The sequence below is a fragment of the Esox lucius genome, chromosome 13 (genome assembly GCF_011004845.1).
Source record: "Esox lucius isolate fEsoLuc1 chromosome 13, fEsoLuc1.pri, whole genome shotgun sequence".
In the NCBI taxonomy this organism is placed as follows: Eukaryota; Metazoa; Chordata; class Actinopteri; order Esociformes; family Esocidae; genus Esox; species Esox lucius.
This window is the reverse complement of record NC_047581.1, coordinates 37692606-37718720: the sequence shown is the minus strand read 5'-3', so window position 1 is coordinate 37718720 and position 26115 is coordinate 37692606. Positions and strand designations below refer to the sequence as shown.

Sequence of the window (26115 nt, the reverse complement as noted above, 5' to 3'; positions counted from 1 at the left end):
TGGGAGATAGTCAGTCAGTCAGTCTGTCTGTCTGTCTGGGTGGGAGGTAGTCAGTCTGTCTGTCAGGGTGGGCGGAAGTCTGTCTGTCTGGGTGGGAGATAGTCAGTCAGTCAGTCAGTCAGTCAGTCAGTCAGTCAGTCTGTCTGTCTGTCTGGGTGGGAGGTAGTCAGTCTGTCTGTCTGTCTGTCTGGGTAGGAGGTAGTCAGTCTGTCTGTCTGTCTGGGTGGGCGGAAGTCTGTCTGTCGGGGTGGGAGGTAGTCAGTCTGTCTGTCTGGGTGGGAGGTAGTCAGTCTGTCTGTCTGGGTGGGAGGTAGTCAGTCTGTCTGTCTGGGTGGGAGGTAGTCAGTCTGTCTGTCTGTCTGTCTATCTGGTTGGGAGGTAGTCTGTCTATCTGGGTGGGAGGTAGTCTGTCTATCTGGGTGGGAGGTAGTCTGTCTATCTGGGTGGGAGGTATTCTGCATGTCTGGGTGGGAGGTAGTCTGTCTGTCTGGGTGGGAGGTAGTCTGTCTGTCTGGGTGGGAGGTAGTCAGTCTGTCTGTGTGTCTAGGTGGGAGGTAGTCTGTCTGTCTGGGTGGGAGGTATTCTGCATGTCTTTCTGTCAGAGGGGGAGATGAAGCATTAGTGTTTAGTCTTTAGAGTTTCAAATTGTATTCATCATATTAAATAATGCACATTTAATTGTGCTTTGTACTGCGGAGAAGTCCAACTTCTAATAATAGCATTTGTACCATAAGCTGTTTATCTGATGTGGAAATGAAACCTGGACAATTTTATTATCTGCTCATATCTTTTTTATCAGCTTTTGAAATTTCAAGCTTCTCTTCTAAGTCTATTTCATATCCCGGATTAACGCTTTATTTTTCTTATTTTCTTAAATCCAATCCATTACTATCATACAGTATATTATTTCCATATTCTTATGTATTTGATTATTTTGTTATTCTGTTTTTCTGAGGTTAAGTGTTTCCCTCAGATGATGTTAGTGTGTTGTTTTCCTGCTCTTTCTTGTGTTCTCTGTAAATCATCCCTCATCTTTTCTGTGTATTTCTTAATCTCTTTGTGATTGTCTTATTAGTTTAGGACAAATACCGGATTGATTTGTTAGGTTATGGCTGATACCTGATCGGTTTGTAAGGTTAGGCTTGATACCAGATTGGTTTATTAGGCTAGGGCTGGTACCTGATTGGTTTATTAGGCTAGGGCTGGTACCTGATTGGTTTATTAGGCTAGGGCTGGTACCTGATTGGTTTATTAGGCTAGGGCTGGTACCTGATTGGTTTATTAGGCTAGGGCTGGTACCTGATTGGTTTATTAAGCTAGGGCTGGTACCTGCAGCCTGAACAGGGGTTAGGGTTAGCCCTCCTCCTCGCCTCCTCCTCGCCTCCTCCTCGCCTCCTCCTCGCCTCCTCCTGTCTGATCAGATCTGACTGACCCACTGCTGCCTTTACCCACAACCCCTCAGACTGGCAGTACCTCACATCGAGACGCACACAGACACACACACACACACTAACACGCACACACTGACACACACACACTGACACGCACAAATACCAGCCGAGGCACACAGACCCAGACACACACACCCAGACACACACACCCAGACAAACACGCAATGAGACACATGAACACACCGTTTTCCCAGCCTTCCTTTCTTCATCATCTATTAAAATCAAACCCTGGCCGGGGCTCTGAGCGCTGCAACGCTGGCTTTAATTAAAGTACATTACTGTTAATGTCAGCAGCGCTACTGTAGGAGCGAGCCTCTCTTTCTGTCTGTCTGTCGTATACATTAGATTGCCCTCTGACAGACGCACAGTGGAATCACACGGCGATCAGTAATGTATTCTAATGCAGCCCTCGTCCAAGTCCCCCTCATCTGAATTTAAAAGAAGATGTCGTCAGGCCAGGGTCAGGGTGTTACATGGCAAATATGTTTTGGGTGAATATTCAATGATGCTGTGTTTTGTATACATGAATGTAATGGTGTGTTGGTACTCGCTAACATGTTTTGAAGGTCTCTTGGAATTTCATCAGTATGTATTATCAGCTACAGTTGTATATTCAATGATGACAGATACTGTGTATGATTATGTATATATTTAACTCTTACAACCCATCTAAGCAAGAGATTAGAAGGTTTTACCTCAAAATAAGATAAAATGTTGATGATGATTTGGTGGAAATTATTTTCGAAATTAGGGAATTTTATTACAGTGCATAATTGTTTAAGAGGAAATGTGTTAAAATGTGTAAACAATACAATTTTATTAAATACATTTTAATGCTTTGATTATGTGAAAGCTTAATCAAATGCATAAAAATGAAAGTTTTTTGCTTTACAATCCCATTGTGACCTCAGAGTGTGAAAAGGCAGTTGCATTTACCTGACTGGTTGTGTCTCTGAACAACCTGGCGTATGGATCCCACACACACAGAGAACAGACCCCAGAGCCGGCAGCAAATGTGCCCCTATTCATCAGTCACACACATATAGAACGCTGGAGGGTCCGGTAACTCTGAGATCATTACTGGTCGCTAAACTGTTTCAGTATCAGAAATATCGGTCTCTGACAGCCTGTAATGTGAAATTATCTCCAAACTAATGACACTACATCACACTGACCTGCCACAGACTGGCACACACACACACACACACACACACGAAAAATTATCCCTTAAATTGTTTTTTTCTGATTTAACAACAGTTTGTGGATGTTCTTGTCCCCGATATATAGCTAAGACAGAAACACACACACACACACACACACACACACACACACACTAGCCGTGATCTGGTAGCGACCCGTCAAACCTGTCAGTGACTGGCTGCCAAGAGGTCACCCCGTGCCCAATTACTGCCCCGCATCTCGTTAACTCCTTCCTGTCCAGCCGACAACCAATTCGTTATTTAATTAGCTTGATTATGCTAATGAGCGTTATCAGGCCAATGAATGGCAGTAGACCCTCTTATCGGTATAAAGTGTAGACTCAACAGCTATTTAAAGCAGTTTTTTTATTTATATTTGTCACTAATTAATTGCTCTTGTTAAAGCTCTTTGGCAGGGCTAAGTGATCTCGAGCAGGGAGTTAACTGTCTACAATCACAAAGAAATGTCAACTGGCTGACTGTCGCTTTAATGACTCTGGAAGATTGTGTTTCTTAACCTCATTTGGTTATAACTTGACTACAGCAGATCATTACAGAGTTTAACAGATGTCACCCAGATGGTTATAATGTGGCTACAACATTTCTTTTTGTGGATATTATGGCCAGAGTAGATATTAAAGGGTAGATATTAAAAGACTGAGTAGATATTAAAGGATTGTTTAACTTTCCTTATCCCAGACGTGGAAGTGGTTCAGAACATGTGTTTTTTTGTGAGTATATTATTATGCATAGTATTTGACAGCCAACAGCACTGTAGAGAATGTGAATCAAACAGATGTCTTTACAGTGGAGGTAGAGTGTAAATCAAACAGATGTCTTTACAGTGGAGGTAGAGAGTGTAAATCAGATGTCTTTACAGTGGAGGTAGAGTGTAAATCAAACAGATGTCTTTACAGTGGAGGTAGAGAGTGTAAATCAGATGTCTTTACACTAAAGTTGTAAATCAAGCAGATATCTTTACACTAAAGTTGTAAATCAAGCAGATATCTTTACAGTGGAGGTAGAGAGTGTAAATCAAACAGATGTCTTTACACTAAAGTTGTAAATCAAGCAGATATCTTTACAGTGGAGGTAGAGAGTGTAAATCCAACAGATGTCTTTACACTAATGTTGTAAATCAAGCAGATGTCTTTACAGTGGAGGTAGAGAGTGTAAATCAAACAGATGTCTTTACAGTGGAGGTAGAGTGTAAATCAAACAGATGTCTTTACAGTGGAGGTAGAGAGTGTAAATCAGATGTCTTTACAGTGGAGGTAGAGAGTGTAAATCAAACAGATGGCTTTACATTGGAGGTAGAGAGTGTAAATCCAACAGATGTCTTTACACTAAAGTTGTAATTCAAGCAGATGTCTTTACAGTGGAGTTAGAGTGTAAATCAAACAGATGTCTTTACACTAAAGTTGTAAATCAAGCAGATATCTTTACAGTGGAGGTAGAGAGTGTAAATCCAACAGATGTCTTTACACTAATGTTGTAAATCAAGCAGATGTCTTTACAGTGGAGGTAGAGAGTGTAAATCAAACAGATGTCTTTACAGTGGAGGTAGAGAGTGTAAATCAGATGTCTTTACAGTGGAGGTAGAGAGTGTAAATCAAACAGATGGCTTTACATTGGAGGTAGAGAGTGTAAATCCAACAGATGTCTTTACACTAAAGTTGTAATTCAAGCAGATGTCTTTACAGTGGAGTTAGAGTGTAAATCAAACAGATGGCTTTACATTGGAGGTAGAGAGTGTAAATCAAACAGATGTCTTTACAGTGGAGGCCTCCATTTTCTGTCCCTAAATATATACAGTACCAGTCAGACGTTTGGACACACTTACCCAATCAAGTGAAATATATATATATCCATCCAAATCCATATATACAGCTCCGGAAGAAATGAAAAGATATAACAGGAGGAAGAGCTCCTGACTTCCCTTCATCATTGTATAATTATGTCTTTGATGTGTCCTGTCTCTACAAATTGATCCAACTTCATTTTATCTAAAAAAAATTACTGAACTGAAGCCATTTATTTGGGTAGTAAAATAGATAAACATTGATGAATTTATTTTCAAATTCCTCACTCAAAAGCTTTCTTTTTGACATTTTTGGATAGGAGAGAACAAGGTGCAGTGGTTTCTTACTTTTTCCCGGAGCTGCATATATACAGTACGTGGACTGACGTATACAGTACTGTGCAAAAGGCTTAGGAACCTGAAAGTTAAACTATTTTTGTGGTGGTGGTGGAGAGGAACCAGGCGCAGGCATTTGAATGTTGACTTTAATAAGACAAACACTGAATACAAAATAAACTGAAAGAAAGTGCTGAACCAAACACCCACCCCTTATATGTGCAACGTACAAGCAAAGAGAGGGGAGCAGTGGAGAAACATTTAAACACATAGGTATAGGGAGGTATTGGGAGGTGTAGTGAGGACTAGTACTCCTCCTGTTGTGGGAGGTGTAGTGATGATTAGTACTCCTCCTGTTGTGGGAGGTATAGTGATGACTAGTACTCTTCCTGTTGTGGGAGGTGTAGTGATGACTAGTACTCCTCCTGTTGTGGGAGGTGTAGTGATGACTAGTACTCCTCCTGTTGTGGGAGGTGTAGTGATGACTAGTACTCCTCCTGTTGTGGGAGGTGTAGTGATGATTAGTACTCCTCCTGTTGTGGGAGGTGTAGTGATGATTAGTACTCCTCCTGTTGTGGGAGGTGTAGTGATGATTAGTACTCCTCCTGTTGTGGGAGGTGTAGTGATGATTAGTACTCCTCCTGTTGTGGGAGGTGTAGTAATGACTAGTTCTCCTCCTGGTCAATCCCAGCCTTCATGCAGTGTGTCTGAGCTTCATTTTAATATCCCACAGTCACCCACTCACACATACTGTTCAAGCTACTTTTTTCCCAACAATTATTCCAAATATTATGCAGTCTTAGACAAAAAGACACCTCATATTTTCTTAATACGTCATTTCTCATTATAGTGGATGTTTGGGATGCTAATGATGATAGTTTATAAGGCAGCGTATTAACCTTGATGCCAATGTGATGTTTTAGAATTGATAGGTTCCCTCACCCTCAGTTATATTGAGTGATGATGGTACAGGATTAATTAACGTGTTGGTGATGTAATGGATTTTACATCACCAAAACGTTACTAAGACTGGAGCTTTGAAAATCGAATCACAAAAAAGAATGTATATGTGATTAACTATTATAAACCTCATGTAGACCTATTTGTCAAAACAATTATAAAAAAACACGTCAAACATTCTGATGTAGTCAACAATGTGACTGCACCCAAGTAGTCAGATTTAATCACACGCTCTTTGGATGTAAAGCTTCATGCTCAATGGAATATAATATATGAATATCAAAAATTAAAAGCATTCAGCGTTTAAAATAATCAAATCCAGACAGCTATTCTATAAAGACTAGCTGCTTTCACTACTTCATTTGTCATGTGTGGATCTCTGGCCATGTGACTCAGAATGCGTGTCTGTCTGTGATCTCAGAATGAGCGTCTGTCTGTGTGGAAGTGTTCCTGAATCCCCGTCTTTGTGAGCGCAGATGTAGCTTCTCTCTGTGTTCTCTACAGTCTTAGTAGTGTGAACTCGTTACACACGCAGACACACGCACATGTACATACACACGCAGGCGCGCAAACACACACTAGCAGATGTAGCTGTATTGTGGTGTTCTCTCACGTCTTTGTAGTGTGAACCTGTCAGATGGTCAGACGGAGGACAGGCTTCTCCTCTGTCTTCACCACTAAGCTGGCTTTATATCTTCAGTTTCTGAGAGCCAGTCGCCAACACAACTTCAGTTCACTCTTTATTTCTCCCTCTGTCTCTTCCCCTCTCTCTCTCTCTCCTTCTCCCTCTCTCTCTCTCTCTCTCTCTCTCCCTCTCCCTCTCTCTCTCTCTCTCTCTCTCTATCTCCATCTCTCCCTGGCCCAGTGTGTTCGTTCCCATTGTGTGTTTGTGTGTGTGGGTGTATATGTGTGTGTGGTTGTGTGTGTGTGGGTTTCTGTGTGTGTCAGTGGTCCTAATGAAGATGTAAAGCTGTGGGCAGCAGGTTTCTGAAGGTTGCTTTGTCTACTCTGGAGGAATGTGAAAAAGAATGATGTCACTGATGACATCTGACGGTGTGAACTCTGTGAGACCCAACCGGTGAGATGGTCTCTGTTGGTGTGAACTCTGTGAGACCCAACCGGTGAGATGGTCTCTGTTGGTGTGAACTCTGTGAGACCCAACCGGTCAGATGGTCTCTGTTGGTGTGAACTCTGTGAGACCCAACCGGTCAGATGGTCTCTGTTGGTGTGAACTCTGTGAGACCCAACCGGTCAGATGGTCTCTGTTGGTGTGAACTCTGTGAGACCCAACCGGTGAGATGGTCTCTGTTGGTGTGAACTCTGTGAGACCCAACCGGTCAGATGGTCTCTGTTGGTGTGAACTCTGTGAGACCCAACCGGTCAGATGGTCTCTGTTGGTGTGAACTCTGTGAGACCCAACCGGTGAGATGGTCTCTGTTGGTGTGAACTCTGTGAGACCCAACCGGTCAGATGGTCTCTGTTGGTGTGAACTCTGTGAGACCCAACCGGTCAGATGGTCTGTGACGGTGTGAAGTCTGTGAGAGCCGTCCTGTGAAATGGTCTCTGTTGGTGTGAACTCGGGTGGCGTTAGGCCTGCGGGTGGTGTTAGACCTGTGGTTGGTGTTAGGCCTACGGGTGGTGTTATTCCTGTGGGTGGCGTTAGGCCTGCGGGTGGTGTTAGACCTGTGGTTGGTGTTAGGCCTACGGGTGGTGTTATTCCTGTGGGTGGCGTTATTCCTGCGGGTGGCGTTAGGCCTGTGGGTGGTGTTAGGCCTCCGGGTGGCGTTAGGCCTGTGGTTGGTGTTAGGCCTACGGGTGGTGTTATTCCTGTGGGTGGCGTTATTCCTGCGGGTGGCGTTAGGCCTACGGGTGGCGTTAGGCCTGTGGGTGGTGTTAGGCCTCCGGGTGGCGTTAGGCCTGCGGGTGGTGTTATTCCTAAGGGTGGTGTTATTTTTGCGGGTGTTGTTAGGCCTACGGGTGGTGTTATTCCTGCGGGTGGCGTTAGGCCTATGAGTGGTGTTATTCCTGCAGGTGGTGTTATTCCTTGCGGGTGGTGTTAGGCCTACGGGTGGTGTTATTCCTGCGGGTGGTGTTAGGCCTATGGGTGGTGTTATTCCTGCAGGTGGTGTTAGGCCTGTGGGTGGTGTTAGGCCTGCGGGTGGTGTTAGGCCTACAGTGAACAGGGAAACACGATCCCCAAAGTGACCCTGTGTCTCAGACCATATGCAGCTTTGCTCTCTGCCCTCTGCTCTGCTCACACTGGTGTTGTGGCTCACTTCTCATGGTGACAGTTGGCTCTGAGTGCCACTCTGATTTATACTGTTCCTCACAGACGATCCGGCCAAGTTCCTTCAGTTCAACACAGCTCAGGCCAGGCCAAGCTGGGCGTCTCGGCTTTCAGCTCGAGTCCCTGTAATTGATTTGAAGGTCTTTTCATGTGGTGCAGCGGTTCACACCCTTTCTCCAAAACAAATGACTCTCGTAGGAGCTGGCAGCGCCCTTCAACCCATTAGTTGTGTGTGTGTGTGTGTGTGTGTGTGTACAGATTTTGACTTCAGTGTATAGAGCTTGTGACTTTACTTGAATTGAAAACATGGTTAATATACTAAGCAAATCTTGATACCTTGATTTTTTAATCCTGCTATTGAGTTGTTGCCAATTAGGCAACGCCATCATTGCAAATTGGATGTCAGGAAGGGAAGAGTGGGATGAATGGAATTTTTGAATTGTTTTTTCTTTCAACACTACATAGTTTGAAAGATTATCCAAATATTTGGTAGCAAATGAATGAGGAAAGTTGCAGCATTACATTTGCAAATAGCTAGTTACTAAGAACCAAAACGCTTGCACCAAGATGGTTAAAATTGTGAATCTTCTGCCAGTGGCTACTGTAGCATGCTAGCATCTGAAGAATGATTTATGGGACAATAGCTTATGATGGGACACTAGCTTATGATGGGACACTGAAGTGCTGAGTATCATTGTTGGTACTTGTGACAGTCTAACTGGAGCACTAATTCCCCGGGTACAGTAGTTAACAGTAAACAGCAGCTCTTTCAGAAAAGTGTGATCCGGACTGAGATCAACGACAGCAGTTGGGGAAGTAGACTGTTCTTGTGCAAGACAATATGAGTCAGGCGGACACAAATAACAAATTCCCACACTCAAACACGCACACTCACTAAGGTGTCAACTACTTCATAAGCAGCTGATGTGTTGAGGCATGGTTCCATGGTACAGCAGGGCTGCTGTTGTGTTATAGAACAGTTTTGTGTTATGCTGTATTGTAAACTGCTGATTGGCTGATTGCTGTAGTAAGTGAGTAGGGATGTGTAAAGAATTTCCAATTACTACAGAAAAGCTTTTAAAAGATGTGGTTCCAAATTTCGGTTTCAATGGGAAAGGATGACGTTACATTTTAAACAAAAAGTGTGTCCTTGGAGATAAATCATTTCTTAATCTCTTAATTTGAAGGGATTTGTGGAACATGCACAAGCCAATAGAAGGAGTTACAGCCGGGCCTCTCACTCCTCAACCAGTAGCTAGCCAGTGTCTTAGAAAATATACATCTCTGGTGCTAGCTAACGGAAGTGCTGATTACTTTGCAGGAATTATTGGAGCTGTCTGTCATTTTAGATGGCTAACTAGACTAGCTACATTCAGTTTAACGCTGCTATATGGAGACAATAAGGAGGGGACACATGTATGTCTTTGTAATAAGCTTCATGGAAATTAGACCAGTTCTGGAGACCTGACTAGTAATAAATACATTAAGTTAATAGCTCTTCTAATGATTTAATAGGAACCAAAGCATTTTATTGATAGAATTTGCTACCAAAAGGAGGAACCGGTACCGAAACTGAAAAATGTTAAATGGTACCCATCCCTATATATGAGGCCATTTACAATGGATATGCCATTACTTTCTACCTGTCCTACTGTCATTGTGACTGGTTTATAATAGTAACTATGCATGTTGCGGGTTTGGGGTATTTGGCCAATATACAACAGCCAAGCCCATCATCTGGACACTGCGATGTGTTGTGCCTAAGAACAGCTCTTAGCCATCCATATACCTCACCCCTTTCTGCCTTATTGCATAAGTATATTGTTGTTTAGTGCAGAGAGTATTGAACTTACTTGCTCTACAAAGTCTAGAGCCTGCTGGTTTTCACATTTTCTGTTGTTGCTAGATTAATTTCCTGTACTACCAAAATATCTCAAATTAAGGTATTGCATCTGTATGTTAAGGCTACGCAGTTTTGATTCAAGTTGGTTAAGGCTGTGCTGAAGGGATTTACCGTCCCAGTCTGTCTTAATGTCTAAAGACCATTTTTACTGCTACATTTCAGTCTGATATTTTACCACAGAAAATGTATTATTTATGCAAGGCTGTTAACTAGGCTGGTTGTAAATAGAACACACACACTCACACAATGTTGATGTATTGCAGACACAATGATTAAATGTCCTACAAAGTAGAATATGTTTATCATGGCTCATGTTAATGTGAGTTGTAAATTACACCATGATCGCTGTGTGGCCTGGGGCTATAACAGAACCATGACAGAGGTTATGGGCGTGTTGGCCGTGCCCCAATGTCAAGGCTCCACCCACTTTTTGGTGGACATGGACAATTTGTAACTGGTTACCCACTGCCCCTTTAAAACACACAAAGCCACGCCCAATAATCTTGGAGGAACTATCCAGTTTGTCCTTATAAACCGCCATTCTAAATCGATTTCTTTTAACGGCACCTTTGAAGTTATTAACTGATAACAAAAAAGATTTTTGTGTTTCTGCATACAACCTTAATTAGAGGGAAAATCCACAGTGGATGTAATAGAAAATATATGGATTTATCTAATGTATAAATACTAGAGGTGTCATGGTAATATCTGTTCGTTTCGGTACCTGCTGTGATCTGAATTAATACCGTTTTAACCACACGTTACTTTGTTGTGTGTGTAACTAACATTCTAAACTCAGAGTTTCCCCTGGAGTGGGATCTTGGATTCATAATTTAGCAACTGATGTAGCCTAGAACATTACGGAAAATTACGGCTTTCCAGTTAAGCTCCATAAGGTAGGATTTGTTCAGTAAAAAAACTTAGGTTTTGTCCCCAATAAACATGTTGTGTAAGCTGATGAGGCCCTCTGTGTTGCTAAAAGAGTTGTTTAGCAACACAGACGGTTCTTGCCAGTGAAATGTCAATTTATAATTCTTGGAGCCTGATGCTACTTTCCAGACTGTTCCAGCAATCCCGTTCAATCCAATCGCCTTCTGCAAGGCTTTCCTCCTTGGTTTATTTTGTGAATGCGCATTTTACCGGGATGATATACTGTATATACCGTAAGTACAGGAGCGAAGTTCGGTTACTGTAAGACACTATAATGGCAGCTAGAGACCAGGATGACAAGCTCTCTATGGCTAGCAACCAGAAACCCGAAGCTAACGTTATCAAGGCTAGCAGTAACATTGAACTCTGAGTTAGCGCTTTTTTTGGAACATGTAATTCCATTTTTCATATTATTATTCAGAACCTCATTCTCTACCTGGCATGGGTGCGGAACAGCTTTCTGACCAGTGAGTAAAAAATGCTGTAATTGTTTTTTTTACTGAAATATCCTACCTAGTGCAGCTTTAATTACAGTGGCAATGGGCATTGTTTATAACTTCGTAATAAATTAAAAGAAGTGTTATGTTTGGCATGTCTTTTTCCACTGTACCGAAGTCGTACCGAACGAAAAGTATTGGTACTTACCGAAACAACTTTTTTAGTAGTTGAAGAAGTTAAATACTTTTTCTTCCGTTTTGCATTGTGTCGAATCCTGCCTCTAAACAATAGCACAACTTGTCTCCTCCTTGTTTTCCCCTATAGAACGAGACTGGTATAGTACTAGTTAGTCCAGGGTGGTTTAGGTTGGGAAGGATAGTAATATGAGTGTCTAAAGCGCGTATAAGGAGATTACAAGTCAGGCAAACTGATAGACAAACTGGTGAGAAAGTTTAAATGGGGATGATGTCAGTTACTTTGATTAATTCTGTAGAAAACTATTATTTGAAACATTAACTTTAAACATTAACTGCAAATTTCTACTCTGCATTTGTGCTTGTATTTATGCTAGTATTATATTACAAATTGCACCTTCAAAATGTGTGATATGATGCTGACTATCACTGGTTGTGGGTGGAGCTTTTTTCAACAATATCACTCAGGTGGGGGTGGTGCTATTACAATAATTTCACTAAGTAGGGGTGGAGCTATAACATTGATATCACTGGGTGGGGGTGGAGCTATAACAACAATTTCACTGAGTGGGGGTGGAGCTATAACATTGATATCACTGGGTCGGGGTGGAGCTATAACATTGATGTCACTGGGTGGGGGTGGAGCTATAACATCTGCAGGCTCCTTGCCTTATATTTTATCCAAATTGGCTCATGTTCCGTACTTAATGAACTCCTTTCAACCGCCCATAGGAATCTATACAAGAAACAGGGTGTTGTTTTTGGGGTCTAGCTGAGAGAAGTGTGCTAATGGGAACTGGGAAGACATGGGCAGAGGAAAACACACAGACACACACTCATACATACTCACCCTCACACAGACACACACTAATACATACTCACCCTCACACAGACACACACTCATACATACTCACACAGACACACACTCATACATACTCACCCTCATACATACTCACCCTCACACACAGACACACTCATACATACTCACCCTCACACAGACACACACTCATACATACTCACCCTCATACACAGAGTTACACTCATACATACTCACCCTCATACACAGAGTTACACTCATACATACTCACCCTCATACACAGACACACACTCATACATTCTCACCCACACACACAGACACACACTCATACATTCTCACCCACACACACAGACACACACTCATACATACTCAGCCTCACACAGACACACACTCATACATACTCACCCTCATACACAGAGTTACACTCATACATACTCACCCTCAAACAGACACACACTCATACATACTCACCCTCAAACAGACACACACTCATACATACTCACCCTCAAACAGACACACACTCATACATACTCACCCTCATACACAGAGTTACACTCATACATACTCACCCTCAAACAGACACACACTCATACATACTCACCCTCAAACAGACACACACTCATACATACTCAGCCTCACACAGACACACACTCATACATACTCACCCTCATACACAGAGTTACACTCATACATACTCACCCTCAAACAGACACACACTCATACATACTCACCCTCAAACAGACACACACTCATACATACTCACCCTCAAACAGACACACACTCATACATACTCACCCTCATACACAGAGTTACACTCATACATACTCACCCTCAAACAGACACACACTCATACATACTCACCCTCAAACAGACACACACTCATACATACTCAGCCTCACACAGACACACACTCATACATACTCACCCTCATACACAGAGTTACACTCATACATACTCACCCTCAAACAGACACACACTCATACATACTCACCCTCAAACAGACACACACTCATACATACTCACCCTCACACAGACACACACTCATACATACTCACCCTCACACAGACACACACTCATACATACTCAGCCTCACACACAGTTACACTCATACATACTCACCCCCACACACAGACACACACTCATACATTCTCACCCACACACACAGACACACACTCATACATACTCACCCTCACACAGAGTTACACTCATACATACTCACCCCCACACACAGACACACACTCATACATACTCACCCCCACACACAGACACACACTCATACATACTCACCCTCACACAGAGGTACACTCATACATACTCACCCTCACACAGAGTTACACTCATACATACTCACCCCCTCACACAGACACACACTCATACATACTCACCCCCACACACAGTCACACTCATACATACTCAACCCCACACAGACACACACTCATACATACTCACTCCCACACACAGACACTCACTCATACATACTCACCCTCACACACAGAGTCACTCATTGTGAATTACACATTGATTCGTACAATACAATACAATGCTAGCAAAGTGTTCAAATGTGATTTTTCTGGGATGTTTTCATACGATATGGGATGAAGTCATGGTTACAGATGTTTAGATATCAACAGATGAAACTACATCTGAAACGTACAGCTATATACTTCCCGCATAATTAAATCCATTGTATCAGTGATTACTGCTAATTACCATATTACTCTTTAGTCTTTCTCTATTCGTAGTTAATCATGTCAACTGTGTTTCTATTATATTCTTGCATGTTTTTAAAAACGACGATAATTAGTTGGAAAATTATCAAAAATGCAGTTTCAATAATTTGTTGATAACCAGTTTGTTAAATACGAAATTAGATCTTAATTTTCTTCAATAATTTTATAATTAACGTATTTACTTCACGGTATCAATGACAGAGGCTTAGTGTAGATCTTGAGGTACTCCAATACATTTTGTAATTGAGGAATTGAACATTTCTAATGTTCTCATTAGTTGTTGCTTCATTCATTTCTAAGTGTACATTCAGTAGACTACAAACAAGACACTGGAATTAAAACCCCCCCACCCCACATTGGAACCACCACGGCGGACCACGACTCATCATCTGCCCTGTCCACATCCGCCCCGTAGTCTAGTGCTCTACATTTATCGTCCTGGTACGGCGTGTTGCCCTTTGACCCCAGCGGGCTGTGGGCCAGGGCCTTATCTCCCTGCATTAGCCTCATCTGGGATGTTAATATGTGTCCCCCCCATGGGAGAGCCGTCCTAACATGAGCCCCCACCATGAACACACACACACACACTGTCTCCACCTCACATGAGTCTCGCCCCCCGCGTCCTGACAGCTCATTCAAATGAAGCGGCCCCCTGTCCTGTCCAGACACCATGTGGCCTCTCCTCTGGGCTCGGATCTCATGTGATCCCCATCAGGGCACCTCTGGAGGAACACACACACACACACACTCATACTAACACACACATACATGCCCTCACAGACACACTCCCTTATATGTAAACACACACACACTCAAAGACATGTTGTCGCTGGTGAACCTGCCCTCTTTTTTTCTGTCTCAGTACTTAACCTTGTTATAACAGTCACTCGGAGTGGAAGAACAACTCGAACCCTCGGCAAATGAGAAACACATTCCATATGCATGTTTTCTTCCTCCTTACATCTCAGCGTTATGCAAATCATATGGGTCTTGCTGATGGCTGGTGGTCAGGGTTACGGTTACAGACTTATGCAAGCGTATGGTTTGGGCGGATTTCTGTTTTCCAGGATCTGTGGGTCTCTCTGGGGGATGTGTGAAGGCAGACAGGCCATGCTCTCTGGCAGTTTTGGATCCTGATCTAAGGTGTCATGAGAAAGGAATTGAAAAAGTATTTCTAAAACAGAAGAACTGAGACGTGTTCATTACCAAGCTGTTAACACTTCATGATTTGGACACTATTTGGGCCTTCAGCCCTTATCAAACAGTTCCATTGTAATGTAACCCTGACACTATCTCTTTTGAAGTTTTCAACAATCAGTTGTGCTGTTTACCAAGTCTTGCAAATGCTTATGCAAGTGTCAGTAATCATCTGTGTGCTAACTATTCGAACACAAAGTCCTCGGCTACGTAATTACCAGCAGAAGAAGTTGTGTGATAAGAGGCGTTTGGGAATCAATCCCTATTGTTTGTGAATTAGTCAAGGCTGTTGTCAGTCATTATACAGTCCAGAACATTGCTGGCTGCCCAAAAACAACCCCACAATTTCTAGTTCATTTGCTCTCCCTGTCCTCCCCTGTTCTTTTCTCTTCTTCTCTGTTCTCATCCTGTGTTCTCCTGTTCCTCTCCTTCACTTCTCTTCTCTTGTTAGTATTTCAACATTCTGAATTCTTTATTCTGAAGCTGCTGAAGTGGCGTGGATTGGAATGATGCTCGGTGGAGCAAATAGCTGGAAGCCTGATTGTGTTGGCCATGGATTAGAGACCGACACACACACACACACACCCACACCCCCCCTACACACACACCCACACACACCTGCACACACCCACACACACACACACACACACACAGTGTCTCCACCACACCCACACCCACAGTGTCTCCACCACACACACACACACACACCCCCCCTACACACACACCCACACACACCTGCACACACCCACCCACACACACACACACACACACAGTGTCTCCACCACACCCACACCCACAGTGTCTCCACCACACACACACACACACAGTGTCTCCACCACACACACACACACACACACACACATACAGTGTCTCCACCACACACACACACACAGTGTCTCCACCACGCACACACACACACATACAAACACACACACACACACTCACAGTGTGTCCACCACACCCACACACACACACACACACACACACACACATCCGACCCACTAGAGGTATTTGGGTGAGGCTCAGTTCGGCTCCTTGGTTGGATTCCACTCGTCCATTAGTGCCATCTGTGTCGTTCTGCGCCCGTCTGTGAGGCACGCCGACGCCAAAATGACTGCCGTGTCTCCGGGACGACCAGGACGGTGCCCAGAGCTGCCCAGAGCTCTTAGCTGGCAACGATCTGCACTTTACTCTGACTGACTGGTACCGGGGGAAGAACCAGGCGAAGGACCAGGGGGAGAGAGATGAGTAGACAGGCAGGATGCAGGCATAGTGGTGGGGGAAACAGCTGGGGTGTGCGCCTTTAGTGCTGCACAATTCCACAGGCTTTCAGGAGAATTCTGCTCAACCTCAGACCAGCACACAGGCAGCGTTGGTGTTGGACATGGGGATAGAACCAGTAGACGAGAAACACATGAAATAATGTTGACATCTTAAGACGACTGGCCTCTGCAACCAGGACCCTGTGGATTGGTCAGTAAGGTGACGTGCTGTATTTACTTCCTGCCTTTCCTTTTCTTTGGAATCCAGATGATTCAGCACTGTTTGGTGAACTTCTCCTTTCTGGATAAAATACAAGGGACAAACTGAACTTTAATCAAAGGTCAGAGGTCTAACAATGCTGAAAGCATACAAATGGCTGTTTAGCATGCAGCTAAGCCTCCTTCTGTCCCATGAAACAAATACAACAGAGCATGCCCTATATGTCCAGGGCCTTCCCAGATTGGGCCACAGTGTCACTGGACCCCCCTGTCTCGGCCCCAAGGTCTTACGCTGCTATATTATTGTGGGGGAGTAGGGTCAGTTCTCCTTCTCTGTAAATCCTTGTAGATCCTCCTCCGGCCCTGTTTTAAACTTAGGAGGACATGAGGTCTTGGCCCACACCTCTGGAGTACCAGGCTTGAAAGACTTGTTGTTGTCCCTGTCCAAAGTCCTCCTGGTTGTGTTACAGATCAAGACGATACCTGATGATTCTAGCTACCCCTCTGCTGACCATGTTTCCGCCTGCATGGTATAGCCTTGTTTCTGGCCATTTTTTAGCCTGAACTCAAACCCACAAACTCTTATGCCTCAGAAACTGAACTAGTCTAAAGAAGGCTTCTGTATTGCTTCTTTACTCAGCACAGCTGTTTTCAGCAGTGCTAACTGAATCGCTATTTTTTTTTTAATGATCAATTAGACTTTTAAAATGATAAGCTTGGATTAGCAAACAATGTGCCATTAGAATAAAAGAGTGATGGGTAATGGGCCTCTATATAGCTATGTAGATATTCCATAAAAAATCTGCCATTTTCAGTAACTGTGGTCATTTACAACATGAGCAATGTCTACATTATTTTACTGGACAGAAAATGTGCTTTTCTTTTGAAAACAAGGACATTTCTAAGTGACCCCAAACCTCTGAATGGTAGTGTAGATATAGTCTGTATCGTAAGTAGAGAATAGCCTGTCAATTTGGAGTGCATCAATTGTCAAAAACACTCTCACTCACGCTGCATCACAGCGTTCTTATGAGGGACTCCTCATTCTGACAGCGTGATCTACCTCAGCAACACTTTATGGGACCTGCTCTGGCACAAGTCTGTTAGTGCTGTCAAGGAGGACAGAGTCTTGGTTCTAATACCAGTCTGTTGATACTGGTGATGGAGACTGGCTTGGTTCTAATACCAGTCTGTTGATACTGGTGATGGAGACTAGCTTGGTTCTAATACCAGTCTGTTGATACTGGTGATGGAGGCAGTGGCTTGGTTCTAATACCAGTCTGTTGATACTGGTGATGGAGACTGGCTTGGTTTTAATACCAGTCTGTTGATACTGGTGATGGAGGCAGTGGCTTGGTTCTAATACCAGTCTGTTGATACTGGTGATGGAGGCAGTGGCTTGGTTCTAATACCAGTCTGTTGATACTGGTGATGGAGGCAGTGGCTTGGTTCTAATACCAGTCTGTTGATACTGGTGATGGAGGCAGTGGCTTGGTTCTAATACCAGTCTGTTGATACTGGTGATTGAGGCAGTGGCTTGGTTCTAATCCCAGTCTGTTGATACTGGTGATGGAGGCAGTTGTCGGTCTTCCATGTTCCAAGCACTTCTTTGACTTTTCTTTCTCTCCCTAACTTGATGGCCTGGATGTCAGTGAGCAGTTGGCTTTAGCCCTGATTTCCCTATAGGACAGATGGCATCGCTGTGTGGGCAGTGTGTGTGTGTGTATGTAAGTGTGTGTGTGTGTGCTTGTGCGTGTGAGAGCGGGCTGTGAAATAAAAGCCTGTCTTGAGTACCGACGGAGGGCTGGGATGGCTCCCACTCTGACGCCCCGAACCCCCCTTCATCATCAACTTGTTAATTTGTTCAATATGGAGGACTGAGGATGAAGCAAAGACACGTTTCTGATGTGTGAGACTTTACAGACATACAAGGACACTGGAATGTGTCCAGTGTCGAGGTGTTCTTCACCAGTTTTTCTTTTCCAATAATTTCCCCTGGGACCCCATGCAGGGAAAGCAGGACTGCCTCTGAAATGTAGTTCGATTATTCCTTAACTTGGTTTAATTGAGCCAATGTAAGATTTTGGGAGAGGATGGCTGTTAAGTGTGTTCTAGTCAATAGTTATTTTTGAGTTTCAGTCACTGACTTCTTTTTAGAAATTGATTCATATTAATCTGCTAAACATGTATTTTAGAATCCAGTGGTACAAAATTATTGTTTACCATGTCTTACAATGTTATATGGACAAAGTCATACGGACCATGAATGGTTTCCAAAATCTTGGGTCCTGTAAAATGACCTCCATGTTAACAAATCTCCCAGGAGTCAGACACACCTACCTATTTGAAATGAAAAGCTTTTTTTTTTTTTATCAGAAATGTTGAAAACCTTTAATTTGAAGTCTTTTTAAAAAATGTCAGCTTTCACAACTGCTTCAATTGTCAAAAACTCTCTGTCGGTTCTCATGCAAGATTGTTCTTAATATGGGTAATGTCCCTCAGAAAACAAATGGTTTAAAGCAGATCCTGGGGGACTTGCAGTGTTGTCATGGGAATCAAGCTGTTCAGAGAGACGAGGGGTTAAATCACACATTGACATTGACTCCACTTCTGGAGTGAAGCCCGGAGCATCGACCAAAACTCAGAGCGACAAACATGTTGGTGTTCTCTGAGGTCTGGCCAACATGGCTCATGGAGACACAACCTACAAACCTTCACCAGTATGGTGACACTTCACCAGGCCAAAGCTGTAGTCAGACAAGGAAGGATGTGAGGCTCGGTGGGGCCTTTTTGGCACAGCCAAAAAACTGTGGTGGTTGGTTGCCATAGATGTCAGTGCAGTCCATTCTGAACACTTCCCAGAGCACTCCGATTCCTGTTCTGTTTACTTAAAACCTGGCTTAAATTCATGGACATTACAGCAACTCCTGCGTCATTGTGGGAAGGAGATGTTTCAAAATAAAACCGGTGCAAAAACGTCTGACGAGTGAGTCATTTTGGCAGTGTATTACTCAGTGCTTGCCTCAGTCCAAAACACCCCTATTATCTGGTGAAATGGTGTGCGTTTTAAATGAGGGGGGGATTATCATTGGTCGTAGATTGTCATGTATAGATAAATGATTAAACCATTAAGACACATAAGCAAAAAAAGGCCACAGTCTGTTTGTTCAAGCCAGTTTTAGGAATGACATGTTCTATTGTACTACAGTTGCATGAACACACGTCTTACACTGCAGCGTGGAGTGTGATCGGATTACTTAAAGACACTACACGGTTTAGTAAAAAAGGCTTTATGAATATATTTAATTGATGGTTTGATTGATTGGGTCACACTCATTCACATGGCAAAGACAGGGGCATCAAAGCTCTCCAAAGTCTCTGACTAATGGATTTATAATGCTGTCTGTAAGTATTTGGACAGCGTGAAAAGTTTGGTTGTTTCGGTTTTGGCTTCTCCCTGAAACAATGATTAATAGGTTGAACTGTAGACTGTCAGCTTTCATTTTGAGGGTTTTTCCATCCACACTGGAACCATTTGAAAATAACAGCATGTTTTGTTCATTGCCCCCCCCCACCCCCACACCTTTCCGGACAATTACCTGCTCAGCCTTTTAGTGGCGTCACGTCATGAGTTACAGCTTGAGAGAGCTGATAAATGCTCTGCAGGTGATTATAGGTGCTGCGTTTGCATTTGGAGTCTGCTGCTGTTGTCTCTCAACAGTAAATATATATTTTTGGGCAAAAATTGAAATCAAGCAAACTATCATACGGCTGAACATTTTGAATAAATCGATCAGACACAGACAAAACGTTAAAATAATAAACTGATTGTTACATTGTTAATAGGCAGGAACACACTGGTGAGCTCAGCAACCAACCTGTTTGACCACGGAAGTCCACTGTAATGGATGAGCAAAGACGGTTTGCAATTGTGAAGAAAAAAACCTTCTCAACTGTCGGACTCTCCAAGACATAGACATAGATGTCTTCATAAATTGAAAATAAATATATATTTTTATTAATTATAAAATGTTTTTCAAAGCCACTGAACACAATTCTGTCTCCACCCTCCAGGTCTCTTCAACAAATCTGAAGTTTTGTTTGACATCATTAGAAAGTTCACATCTCAATATCTCCCAATTTGTTTCAATCCAAACCTAATGGAGGAGTTTTAATGGTCCCTATTTATCATCATACAGTAGCTGGCCATTTTAATTTCCCTCTCGCTGTCTCTCTCCCTTTTCTTTCTTTCTCTCTCTCTCCTTCACTCTTCCCTTTCTCTCTTTCTCCCCCCTCAGTCCCTGTATCTCTCTCTACCACATTCTCTCTCTCTTTCCCCCCTAGTTCTCTTACAGTCACTCTCCCCTCTTGCTCCCTTCTCTCTCTCCCTTCTACTGTCCTTCTCCCATCTCTAAATCTCTCCTCTCAGAATCTCTCCTTTATTCTCTCTCTCCTTCTTTGTCCATCTTCCTATTGCTCTCTTTTGCTTACTCAAAGGAAAGAGTAGAAACACACCATGTCACTTCTCTGTCTCCTGTGTCACCTGGTCATCCCATCCATCCGTCTGATTGTTCTTCTCTGTCTCCTGTGTCACCTGGTCATCCATCCATCTGATTCTTCTTCTCTGTCTCCTGTGTCACCTGGTCATCCATCCATCTGATTGTTCTTCTCTGTCTCCTGTGTCACCTGGTCATCCCATCCATCCGTCTGATTGTTCTTCTCTGTCTCCTGTGTCACCTGGTCATCCATCCATCTGATTGTTCTTCTCTGTCTCCTGTGTCACCTGGTCATCCATCCATCTGATTGTTCTTCTCTGTCTCCTGTGTCACCTGGTCATCCCATCCATCCGTCTGATTGTTCTTCTCTGTCTCCTGTGTCACCTGGTCATCCATCCGTCTGATTGTTCTTCTCTGTCTCCTGTGTCACCTGGTCATCCATCCATCTGATTGTTCTTCTCTGTCTCCTGTGTCACCTGGTCATCCATCCATCTGATTGTTCTTCTCTGTCTCCTGTGTCACCTGGTCATCCATCCATCTGATTGTTCTTCTCTGTCTCCTGTGTCACCTGGTCATCCATCCATCTGATTGTTATTCTCTGTCTCCTGTGTCACCTGGTCATCCATCCATCTGATTGTTCTTCTCTGTCTCCTGTGTCACCTGGTCATCCATCCATCTGATTGTTCTTCTCTGTCTCCTGTGTCACCTGGTCATCCATCCATCTGATTGTTCTTCTCTGTCTCCTGTGTCACCTGGTCATCCCATCCATCCGTCTGATTGTTCTTCTCTGTCTCCTGTGTCACCTGGTCATCCATCCGTCTGATTCTTCTTCTCTGTCTCCTGTGTCACCTGGTCATCCATCCATCTGATTGTTCTTCTCTGTCTCCTGTGTCACCTGGTCATCCATCCATCTGATTGTTCTTCTCTGTCTCCTGTGTCACCTGGTCATCCATCCGTCTGATTGTTCTTCTCTGTCTCCTGTGTCACCTGGTCATCCATCCATCTGATTGTTCTTCTCTGTCTCCTGTGTCACCTGGTCATCCATCCATCTGATTGTTATTCTCTGTCTCCTGTGTCACCTGGTCATCCATCCATCTGATTGTTCTTCTCTGTCTCCTGTGTCACCTGGTCATCCCATCCATCTGATTGTTCTTCTCTGTCTCCTGTGTCACCTGGTCATCCATCCATCTGATTGTTCTTCTCTGTCTCCTGTGTCACCTGGTCATCCATCCATCTGATTGTTCTTCTCTGTCTCCTGTGTCACCTGGTCATCCATCCATCTGATTGTTCTTCTCTGTCTCCTGTGTCACCTGGTCATCCATCCATCTGATTGTTCTTCTCTGTCTCCTGTGTCACCTGGTCATCCATCCATCTGATTGTTCTTCTCTGTCTCCTGTGTCACCTGGTCATCCCATCCATCCGTCTGATTGTTCTTCTCTGTCTCCTGTGTCACCTGGTCATCCATCCGTCTGATTGTTCTTCTCTGTCTCCTGTGTCACCTGGTCATCCATCCGATTGTTCTTCTCTGTCTCCTGTGTCACCTGGTCATCCATCCATCTGATTGTTCTTCTCTGTCTCCTGTGTCACCTGGTCATCCCATCCATCCGTCTGATTGTTCTTCTCTGTCTCCTGTGTCACCTGGTCATCCATCCGTCTGATTCTTCTTCTCTGTCTCCTGTGTCACCTGGTCATCCATCCATCTGATTGTTCTTCTCTGTCTCCTGTGTCACCTGGTCATCCCATCCATCCGTCTGATTGTTCTGACAGTAAATGCTGACATGTATACTTTTCTATTGTCCCATTATTTTTCCTCCGGCAGCCGGGTTCACACAAGTGGGCAGTCCCCATCACCACCTCTCCATCGCTTTGTGTTTATGTGTGTGTGTGTGTGTGTGTGTGTGTGCACAATATGGCCCAAATTCTGTATGTCAAGTCACTATTCCAAGTTGGTAAGTTGGATCAGGTGAGCTGGATACCCCAACCCTTTTCCCTTGAGCCCAGTCCTATAACCCAGCCTTAAATCAGCACCCCTATACCCCACCCCTATACCCCACCCCTATACCCCACTCCTATACCCCACTCCTATACCCCTGTCCTATACCCCACCCCTATACCCCAGTCCTATATCCCAGTCCTATACCCCAGTCCTATACCCCTGTCCTCTATCCCTGTCCTATACTCCACCCCTATACCCCAGTCCTATATCCCAGTCCTATACCCCACCCCTATACCCCTGTCCTCTATCCCTGTCCTATACCCTACCCCTATACCCCAGTCCTATATCCCAGTCCTATACACCAGTCCTATACCCCATTCCTATATTCCAGTCCTATACCCCTGTCCTCTATCCCTGTCCTATACCCCACCCCTATATCCCAATCCTATACCCCACCCCTATACACCAGTCCAATATCCCAGTCATATACCCCACCCCTATATCCCAGTCCTAAACCCAAGCCCTTTACCTCAGCTTTAGTCCACTCCCTCACCAGAGGACCAGTCACAGCCATGATGCTCCTGCTGGAAGTCTCCCTCTCATTTTAAACCCTAGAAAATCCAGTGAACTTAGCTGCTCTGGTGTCGCCGGCCAAAACAGCATCTGATGGGCCTTATTTGTTGACTGTGTGAGATTAGGCACAGAGGGTCGACGTTGAGAGGCTTACCAGACAGAGATGGAGCAAAGCCCACACAAACACATAGACACTAACATGCATACACACACAGAAATGTACGGCAGAAAAGAAATGGAGGAGGATTTTCTATGTTTTGTCCAGCCCAAGCCCAGTTCTAGTCCAAACACAAGTTAGCAAGTGCAACCCAAAAGTGGAGCTGCTAACTGTTGTGGCTGCCCTGAACACTGGTTACTGGCACTTGAACCATGGCAACTTGAACCATGGCAACATTGAACCATGGCAACAACAACGGCAGGAAAGTGGTTGTTGCGCTCAGCAGTGTGGGAGTAGCGGTCTTCAGTGTTGGAGTAGCGGTCTTCAGTGTTGGAGTAATGGTGTTCAGTGTTGGAGTAATGGTGTTCAGTGTTGGAGTAATGGTGTTCAGTGTTGGAGTAATGGTGTTCAGTGTTGGAGTAAAGGGGTTCAATTTTGGAGTAGTGGAGTCAGTACAGTGGGAGGTTTGGGGGAGTGAAGGGTCAGTACAGTGGGAGGTTTGGGGGAGTGAAGGGTCAGTACAGTGGGAGGTTTGGGGGAGTGAAGGGTCAGTACAGTGGGAGGTTGGGACAGGAGCCTTGTTGATTTTCCTCTGTATATTAGCTGTGCTAGAGCTCCCTCTTGGTGCCACTCAGAGCTCTAGCTGGATCTCTGCCTCTGCAGCGTATTCCCCCCAGCAGGCTGCAGTAAGGCTGGCTGAGACAGATGCTCCGCTAGGCCTCCTGTGGTCCATGCCAGGGTTGGACTCAGCTTAGTTTCAGGAAGGAAACTGACATTCCAGTTCAATAATTGAACATTTTTCTTCCTGAAATAAACTAAAGATTAGAAACAATGCATTTCAAAAGTTGTTTAATTATTATTTTTTGCTTGAAATAACTTTGCCAACACATGGTGTTCTGGACCCCCAGAATAGACTGGTAGTGTTGACATGTTGTTGTGGTGGGCAGATTTGTGGGCTGTGATGAACCAGAGGAAGACCTGAGACATAATCCTTATATTGTCCATTCTCTTGCTAGATATTTTTTTATGTGTATATTATATATTTATTGTATGTGTGCCATATTATTAGCATATTATTCTTTACCTTATTTAATTTGTTTTTGTAATATAAGATCTGTAATATTTGTGTTTTTACTGAGAGCTGAAATGCATTTGATGTTTTTAAAATTCAAATTAATTAAATATATTTTTCAGTTGTTATATTTTTATATATAAAAGTCTTTGATTAATTTAATATTTTATATGTGTATATTTAATTTATATATTTATTGTATATTTTATATTTATTTGCTAAATTAAATAACATTGTAGACTTGGAAATCAATATAATGGCCTTTTGTGGATGCAATTTAATTCTGACTAGTACTCGCTGGTTCAAATATTACTATAATTTACTAGTGTTATATATCCATATTCATATATTATTTTCCATAGCTATAATGTATAAATTATTTGTGTTATTATTGAGTCTAATACCATATATTTGGTTTCTTCTCTTTTCAGGGCCGATGCATTAATTTCAACCGAGTGCAGAATCGTTAGAAGACTAAGGAAGACATCCACAACATTCAGACAATGTTTTATCAACACCTGAAAGTCTTTATTGTTCAATTCCCTTATCATTCTGCTTCTCTCAGTTTCATGCACAACTTCCTGTCTTCAATATTTTCATGTTTCCATTCATCCAAAGCAGAGTTATAATGATATAATTTTCTACTTTTCTTTAATTTTTTTATTTCACAAGACGCCTAAGCGAATAAATACTGAGCAAAGAATGTGGCCGCTCGGATCCGGTTAGCTTTTCTGAGCGCACCGAAGGCTTAACATATTCTGACCATATTGTGCCTTCTGTGAAAAACCTAATTTCATGGACACAGACTGAAGCCATCTGAAAAAACAACAACCTTGCAGAGAGAGTGAGGCAGTGTGCTGTTGGCGTGGCAGGAGGAAGTCTCCCAGCAGGCCTCCACACAGAGCAGGGCCATGGCCTCTTGGCAGCGTCACAAAGCCGAATCCACTCTCTCCGCTAGCGTTAAAAGATGCCCGACGGGACCCCCTTCGACCGGGGATCCTGTCATTCTAACACGTAGAAGTGCACACGCTTGACAACCCGGACAGGACGCCCCGAGGTACCGAAAGCAGTAGCCAAGACTTCGCCCTTTAGTTTTGTGAAAACACCTTTCTATCATTGTGCGCCCGGGAAGCGCCCGGGTAGCGAGGAGTTACTAG

The 26115-nt window shown here is 43.6% G+C and overlaps 1 protein-coding gene across 2 annotated transcripts in view; it reads left to right on the top strand.

The window, feature by feature from the left end:
- antxr2a (ANTXR cell adhesion molecule 2a) overlaps nt 1-25661 on the top strand; it is a 72234-nt gene extending 46573 nt beyond the window's left edge. For both annotated transcript variants that reach the window (XM_029124704.2, XM_029124703.2), the window contains exon 16: nt 25390-25661. In XM_029124704.2, coding sequence (XP_028980537.1) covers nt 25390-25428 — 39 coding nt within the window. In that variant the 3' untranslated portion in view covers nt 25429-25661. The remainder of the gene's footprint in view (nt 1-25389) is intronic.
- The last annotated feature ends 454 nt before the right edge of the window (nt 25662-26115 follow it).